The 8754-nt window shown below is 42.2% G+C and overlaps 1 protein-coding gene across 3 annotated transcripts in view; it reads right to left on the reverse strand.

Moving 5' to 3' along the window:
• The window catches only part of Peak1 (pseudopodium enriched atypical kinase 1), a 230639-nt gene that overhangs the window by 50273 nt on the left and 171612 nt on the right, over nt 1-8754 (reverse strand). For all 3 annotated transcript variants that reach the window (XM_013346256.2, XM_026779029.1, XM_026779030.1), the window contains one exon: nt 4064-7298. In XM_013346256.2, coding sequence (XP_013201710.1) covers nt 4064-7179 — 3116 coding nt within the window. In that variant the 5' untranslated portion in view covers nt 7180-7298. The remainder of the gene's footprint in view (nt 1-4063; nt 7299-8754) is intronic.

The following is an 8754-nucleotide window of genomic DNA, read 5'->3' on the forward strand; positions in this document are numbered from 1 at the left end:
GCCCTAGCTTCTGGTGACACCTCCCCTCCCCCACTGCCCTAGCTTCTGGTGACACCTCCCCTCCCCCACTGCCCTAGCTTCTGGTGACACCTCCCTTCCCCCACTGCCCTAGCTTCTGGTGAGCTACTCTTCCCTTCTATGAGTTCAGCTTGCTAACACACTATTCATTATCCTTCCTAGTCACACACATCCTGCTTCTATTTGCTTTCCTCCTCCTTTTGCCTACAATAGTGTTAACTAGCTGACAAATGACAAAATCTCTCTTTGTGTGTGTGTGTGGGGGGGGGACCAGGTTGTCCCTGAACACACAATCTTGCTGCCCTAGCTTCCTGACTGATGGAATTACATATACATGCTGCCATACTCAACCTTCTTATTTGTCCTTTAAGATCTGGTTCCAATTTCATTTCTGGAAGCCAATTTAATCACTAGGTGTTTTGTGCTACTTTATCATTTTGAGCATGGAGCACTTACCACAGTGAGGACAGAGGAGCTACTAACACTTTAAAACATCTAATATGCCAGACCCCAGGCAGCCTATTTTATCTTGTCCCATGAAATGTTCAAACTAATTCTGTGTGATAAGTATCACAATGGCCCTATACATTGAAGGGCCAGAGAGTCAAAGCTGAAGTCACATCTGAGTTCATTATTTCAGCAATGTCTTTCCCCCTATTTGTTCTAAGGTTAATGGCACATATTCAATTTATGTCTTTGGAACAGTCAAACAAATGTCGGGAATAGTCTAATACCACAATGAAAGGCTCTACAAGTCTCTCATCTTTCAGGCCCTGCAGTTTAGATACCAGAAGGGTATTTTTCATTCTTCATTCTTTACAGACAGTTTGGATTGGGCATCTTTAGTTACTTATAGGAAAAGGGTATTTTCATTTCTTTTAGCTGTGTGTTCCCAGGCATGGGATGGTAATTTAAAAATCACACTGCCATCAAGCCAGAAACACAAATGTTGACATTTGATTGTAGTGTTTTCCCTCTCAAAGTTGCTTCAAGTAAATATCAATGACAATCCAAGTAAATGAAGCAATTATTTAAAAAGCAAATGGAGTATAGCTTTCAATATACATATTCATGCTTTAAACTTTCCACAAGGCTAAAAATAACCTATTGAATACTTCTTTTTCTACTCACTCTGGGACACTGTGAAATGAGAAAATTCAAATTTGCTTCTAAGAATAGTTTAGTATCCCAATCACGGCTTTATTTATGTACCACTAAAACAGTAGTTAATGATTCTAAAGTGTGGCCCAACAACACCAGCCTGTTGGGTATGCAAAGTCAGGATATATCTCAGACCAAGTGAATCAGAAACCCTGGGAGCTGCCAGTGGTGGTGGTGGTGGCGGCGGCAGCGCACGTCTTTAATGCCAGCACTCATGAGGCAGAGGCAAGTGGATCTCTGAGTCTACAAAGCAAGTTTCAGAACAGCCAAGGTTACTCACAGAAACCCTGTGTGAAAAAATCAGAAAACAACAACATAGAAACCCTGGAAGAGAAACCTGGCAGTGCATTTTAACATGCCTCTGGATAACTGTGAAACAGTCAAATCTTAGTATTGATGAAGCAAATCAACTGTGTCATTTGGATTCATGGATATTTTTATAAAAAAATTAAAAACACAATAGTAAGGGGTCTGCCACACAGAAGGCGTGGGTTGCTTCAAGTCCACATATAGTATAGTATAGCCACGGGAAAGAGTCTCAAAAGAAAGGCTAAACCATTATTTGGCTGTTTTCCAAGGTCTGGATACATTTACCACAGCCATACTTAAAAAGGAGTACAATCATTTATTGATCTGCAAGAGCTATGTGTTAGTCCCTCCTAGGCAACTCTAACCATGTGCGATTTAAGTGGCTTCCTTTCTAAATGAAACAGGAATCTGAAATCCATGCATTACGTTACAACTGGAGCATGACAGGCTCTCACTGAGGATGTGAAGGGAGCATAAGATTCAGCTGATAAGAAGGCTGGTCCTCCCGGAAAGCAGTGTTTCCTCTAGGAGCTTTGCTAGCATATGAATTTCGGGGAAACCGGACTTGCCAGCATTTTGACAACGACGCGTAGGTATGTGAAAGGATCACTTTAGTCAAGGACATGTAGAAAACTTCCTGGCACTTTGGTAGGAAAATTGCAGGCACTGAGTGTTCATTTTCACTTATATATTTTTAGAGGAAACTGGGGAGAAAATCTATCCTATCAGTCAGAAGTTGTTATCTTTGCCAGAGAGGAGGACAAGCTGGATAGAGAAAGTTTACTGTGTGTCAGGAGGGAAGATGCCTCAGAAGAATGAAGTATTTGGTGCACTTGAACAAGACTAAAATGAGTAAGGACGAAAAAAATCTACTTGTCACAAACTTTGGCTAAATGCACTTGCTTAAGTGGCAGTTAATTGACTTTTTATCACAGTAACAAGAAAGGAAGTTTGACTTCTTTTCTGATTGGTATCCCCTTGATCTCCTTTTGGTGTCTTATTGCTCTAGCTGGGACCTCAAGAACTATACTGAATAGATATGGAGAATGGGCAACCTTGTCTTGTTCCTGATTTCAGTGGGATTGCTGGGAGTTTCTCTCCATTTAGTTTGATGTTGGCTGTTGGCTTGCTGTATATTGCCTTTATTATGTTTAGGTATGTTCCTTATATCCCTGTTCTCTCCAAGACTTTTATCATGAAGGGATGTTGTATTTTGTCAAAAGCTTTTTCGGCATCTAATGAGATTACCATGTGATTTTTATTTTTCAGTTTGTTTATATGGTGGATTATGTTGCCGGATTTTCATATGTTGAACCATTCCTGCATCTCTGGGATGAAGCTGACTTGATCATGGTGGATGATGTTTCTGATGTGTTTTTGGATTCGATTTGCCAGTATTTTGTTGAGTATTTTTGCATCAATGTTCATGAGTGAGATTGGTCTGTAATTCTCTTTCTTAGTAACAAGAAAAACAGCGTCCCTACACATAAACATTTCTATAAATAAAAGAATATATATATACATATAAACATACATACATACATACATGTGTGCGTGTGCGTGTGTGTGTGTGCGCGCACATGTCCACATGCACCAGCATAGAAGCTAGGTTCTTACACATGCTAAGTAAGCATTCTACTGCTGGATTACTTTTCTAGTCCTTTGTTTGATATCGTGTTCTTTAATTATGTAGCATTTTAGGAAGAAAACAGGTTCTAAAGTGAGACAGATCAAGATGTGAATTCTAGTTCTTCTAAATACTAACTTATGATTCTGGTCAATTCTTTTCTAGTTTTAGCTCCTTATCTGATGAACGCAGTCAATTTATAGGGTTTTAGTAGGATCTGAGAAAAACACTTGGGACTTACAATGCAGAGAGTATGTGATCAGGAAAGGGTTACTGAAGTATTAAAGAAAGCCAATGCCTAGAGAACTCACAATCTCCTTGGGTAAAGCAAGGAGTGTATCTCTTGGTCTCAGTATCAATAAAGCAGCTTTTTTTTTTTTTTTATTTCTGCTACATGTTAAAAAAAAAAAACACCTAGAAACTGCTTACTCTCTGCTCCATACTTTCTCCAAATATTTAAAAAGACTGAAAAGAGACACCAATAAAAAACTAAATATTCATTTAAGATAAAGTAATACATCTGAGGATAACAACTTGGTAAAAGCTGTAAAGAGTTGCTTGGAGTTTTATTTCATGCATATGAGGAAAGGAACATTCACTTTGCTTCTTCCTTCTACCATATCAGCATCCAGAACATATTATACATTGATATTACAGTGCTATGGATTTGGTTTTCTATGTTGAAACCCCCTGCATTTACCAGAATCTGATGCATTACTTCAGCTAGAGATTCAGGGACATAAGCCTTGTTCAGCACAATGAGATCAGTTTAATAATACTGTGATCTTGGAATATAGTTATCAAGATGGATAATGAACACGAAGTGCTACTTATAAATGGAAATGGCTCTTGTGCAATCTTAAAAGATATAAAAGAAAACTTGGCAGCTGAAAATGTATTTAAAATATCTTAATATTTCCCTACATCCCATGAGTTTAGCTTACATACCTGGAAGCTTTGTCAGGGATCTGAGATGGAGAAGAATGGCTGCTTTTCTTCTCTTCTGAGTACTGGAGTAACACATCCTCTGTTCTTCCTTTCTCTGTCCCGGCCTTGCTTTGCTCCACACTGAGCTGGCCTTGGTCAGGGTCACACCTGTACATGAAGACAATGGCGGGCTTCTCATTGGACTCTCCTTTCGTCTCTGTGAACCAGTGATGGCGCTGGACCGGAGGCGGCGGCAGCATGTGGATGACTGTTCCATCCAGGCCCACCAGCTTCCCTTTCTCTCGCTCCTTCTCCTTCTCTTCTTCTTCATCTGCTTTCCGACGGCGGAAGAAGCTTTTAAATGATATCCAACGTTTAGGCTTTGCATCAGCTGCTCGCCTGCTGCCTTCAGAATGCAAGATTGATTCAGCTTCTGTTGATCTGGTAGGACTGGTTGGCTTGGTCCAATTGGTGAAATGCCTCTGCAAAAGATTACTTGCATGGTAAGGGGAGGAAGTAGACCGTGGTGGGGGAAAGGGAGGTGGTGGCTCACTTTGGGCACTGGTCACTAATTTGGAGGGAGGGGAAGTGATTGGCTTCACGAGTGGATCTTTCTGAATTTTAGTGGTAGGGTTTTCTGTGGTCTGATGTGCCTCCGCTTCCCCACTAGGCTGAGATGTAAAGAGAGATTTGGGTCGGACTGGTGTACTTTTCGGTATATCTTTTGCAGTATCTGCATCAGGAGGAATAGCGTAGAGCTCTTCCACACTGCAAGCCTTAGGGCTAGACTGAGGTGCTTCTGGAGGAGTCTGGGGGGGCTGGATAGAAGCCACAATCTGACAAAGCACAGCGCTTGCTTTCTCCCTGGTGCTGCCACTGCTGCCTGCCACCTGAGACTCCTGAATGCCTTCTGTTTTGGCCACAGGCTCTTGACTGGGTCTCTGGATTTTTGCTGGGGAGCTGTGGCTGGAACTATAGCTCCTTTGTGGAGAAGACTGACCTCTGTTGAGACAATTGTTAAACTCCTGAACCTTCTGAGCTACGGAGCCTCTTTTACGCTCTGTGCTGTTGGAAAAGCCTTTGGCTTGGGGATAGTCTGGGAGCTTGTTAGTGGCATTATCAGACACCTTGCTGTCAGTTTCTATTTCTTCATAAGTATGGCTTATTACGCTTGTGGTTTTTTCTTTCACTGAGAGTTCTCCACTTGTTCCCAGAAAACTTTTGTAGATGGCGAGATTGTCATACGCATTTGGATTAATAACAATGGGAACTTTAATAGCGTTTTTGGAACTCCGGGCATAGGATGGCTCATCATGAATGATAATGGGGAAAGGTGGCATCCCAGCATTGTTGTAACTGTTAAATTTTATCTCAGATAAATTAGGTGACTTAACAGGGATGGTTTTGGAGGAAATGTTTGTAGCTGTGGGTGAAGTAGGTGCTGATTTATGGCAGTTTTTCCTTGGAGGGACATTTGGCCCAGTTCCCCCAGTACTTAATTCAATTTTAGGGATCTTTTGTCGTGGACTGGTGCTGGAAGTCCACACTTCCTGGTATCGGATTGCACTGGATTTTTTGACATGGGCATTCATTTGTCCTGGTGCCGAGGCAGGTGATGTTACTGGAGAGTTTGGAGTAGAGGATGAGCCTTTTATCTTGGGGCGCCCAAGGTGCTCACTGGCCATGGCTGCCGACACGTCCACAACAGTATATGGCTTACACAGCGGCTGTTCCAGATTCACAACGCGGTATGGCTTTGTCTGTTCTTCTACAGGGACGAGGCTGATGGTGACTGCTTGGCCAGCGATATCTGTAGAGGCTTTGTTTTCTGGCTTCTCAGTTTGTACTGCAATTTTGCCATCCTTCTCCTCTAAGCGGAGAGCGAGGACTGCTTTGTGTGTCTCTGGAACTTTTGCTGAGCTTTTGGAAGTTAGTGATGAGTCCTTCTCCTCATTCTTACCAGGAGGTCTTTCATAACTAGACTCGGTTTCTGCCATGTCTTTAGACTCTTCTGGGTTACCAGGAGATAGCCCCCCATTACAGATCTTCTGAGATAAACTGCTGGCTGTTTCAGAACGTGACTCCTCTGTAAATGAGGAATCTGGCGATGTGGACTCAGATGACACCATGCTCTGAATGCTTCCTTGACCATAGGAGACCCCAGAATTTTCTTCATAGCCATTAAGTATTTCATCATAGCTGTCATCATAGTCCACAGCACAGATTCTCTGCAGAGACTTATTACGTAACGGGATCGTATTCCATTTTTTGCTCACAAAGAATCGAACAGGAGACAGAGTGTTAGCCCTGAAGTTAGCAAAGCGAGGTTGCCCTCTCATGCGAATCTCCATGGCTAGCAGCTCTTCGTCGCTCTCGTCCCAGCTCTCGTGCCCCTCTCCCATGTTGCTGAAAAGCACGTCTTCCTCGCTCTCCTCTCCACTGGAAAACTCAGGGTAGCAGAACCTGCCCCCTTCATTACTGATGACCTCTGTGCTCCCACTCAGAATCACGTGCTTGCCCTGAGAATCCTTCATGCTCCCTATCATGCAACTTGGTGGGATCTTTCTTTCCAATGATCGTTTGTAGCAATCGTTTATTCTTCCCAGGAATGTTTCTCTGGAGTTTGTTTCGTTTCTTCTCATCTGAGGCGTGACATCCAGACCCACTATCTCCTTCAGCACTTCAGTGAGTCCGTTGTTGTTGTTGGACATCTTCTTTGCGCTGTCATTATTGCTGCATTGCTGGGGGACACGGCCAAAGCCTTCAGCATCGTCTTCAGAATTGTTGTTAAGTGGTTTCTGGCTCAAAGCCGTCTTGTTTTGGTTCCAGCCCAGGACGACAGGTTTGTTCTCACAGTGTTCTTGGATGCTTAGCTCACCACATACACTCTGCCCGTCTGCTACCATCATAGTGGGCTTCACAGCAATAGTGGGTTTCTTTGCCACAGGGGGCCGGAAATTCCCGGTGTTCCTGACGCGGTGGTTGTTACTATGGTTGGCATTAGTTTTTACATTACCATGGGTGATGGGTGTCTTCTCAGAGTCTGGAGGAAGCTGGTGTAAGCTTTTAGGTTTAAAGCAATTCTTGCATTCGCCGGGTTTCCAAACGTGTTCAGTAAAGGTGTTACAAGCAGACATTTTTAAAAATAGAACTTCACAGACAATGCGGTTTCTTCAGCGCATAGCAAGACTTGCATTTGCATCTGTTAGTCTTCACCTCATGTGTGGTTACAGCAGCTCCTCTAAGTATGATCAATCTGTGGGGGGAAGGAGAGAAAGAAATCTCAGTGCAAAAGGCACTATGAGGTCTGCCATTATGAATGATGTGGAAAATAACTAGTTTTACTTTTAAACTTTTCTTCAAAAGATTGAGGAAAAAAACTAATCTGGGGGCTTTATAATTTTTCTTTAGTTAATTAGTGTCTTGGAAACTTAGCCTTCTAACCATAATTTTATGTAGCATACAAGTATGCACAATTTTTGGCTTGATACATATATGGAAATAATATTGTGACCTCCTTTAGTGTATGTGGTATGGAGTCAGGGTGGGTGTGCTGGGAGGGAACCTGGCACCTCAAGCACACTAGGCAAATGTATCACTGAGCTACACTCCCAACCCCCTGGATTTGCCTTTGATACTGCTCTTTTTGTGCCAATCAATCTCTGCTTAGCATTTCTTAGTTCCCTATGGGTTCTTCTTCTTTCATCCACCCTTAAAATGTCAGCTACTTAATAGACTTCTAATTCAATGCATTAGAAAAATCCCCATCTGTCTACTCCATTTCTCAACTCTAAACAATGTTTCTCTTCTAACCAGTCCTCCTTCGTATACCAAGCCACCTTTACTTTATATTTTAGCTAATGTCACCACCATCTGCCTAGACAACTATGCTTCATACCATAAACAGCAACTCTGTCTTTACTTTAAACTCTGAATCTTACTCTCTAAGTTAGCTTTTCCAATTTATCTCCTTACATTTCACTGGACCCCCGTTCTTGCCATTGCCAGGCACTGCCAGCAGTTCCAATACTCGTCAACTCTGGTCTAGACTACTGGGATAGGTTATGAAGTGAGGCTGTAGTCTTATACCATTCTAATCCACCTTGTTTTCTTTTGCTACTGCACGTGTGATTCTCAGAGAAGCACTTACTAGAAATAAAGTTCCTTTAGGTCCAACCCCATACCTATGAAACCTGTATTTTAATCTCAGGTGAGCTCACAGCTCTACTACATCATCAGATGTAACTATATCTTCTCCTTACTAATAATTAACTTGGAACTACGCATTCTTGGTCAGTCTTACCTTATGCATTGCTTTCTAAGTTTAGCGTGCACACTGGGGGCTGCCAGGTGAATAAAAGTTAGAAGCAGAAACACTCTAACCTTTACCTAGTCAATATCTGGGGACAAATCAAGAATCTGCATTTTTTTTTGATTTTTTGAGACAGGGTTTCTCTGAATCTGCATTTTTAACAAGGTATTAGAACCTCTAAGCTGTAAGATGGGATTCATGCCTCTTAGCATCCATGCTGCATTTTGAAAATCAACTCTTACTATTCTAGCTAATTGGGCTATTCATTTCTTCTTGGATTACTGAAGTCCTCTTTTGTTTCCACAAACAAAGACTTCCTTCCCTTCCTGCCTTGTGTATATGGTGCATGTAAGCATTTGTGAGTGTGTACACATGTGCATGTGGAAGCCAGAGGATGCTA

The sequence above is a fragment of the Microtus ochrogaster genome, chromosome 5, assembly GCF_000317375.1.
Source record: "Microtus ochrogaster isolate Prairie Vole_2 chromosome 5, MicOch1.0, whole genome shotgun sequence".
In the NCBI taxonomy this organism is placed as follows: Eukaryota; Metazoa; Chordata; class Mammalia; order Rodentia; family Cricetidae; genus Microtus; species Microtus ochrogaster.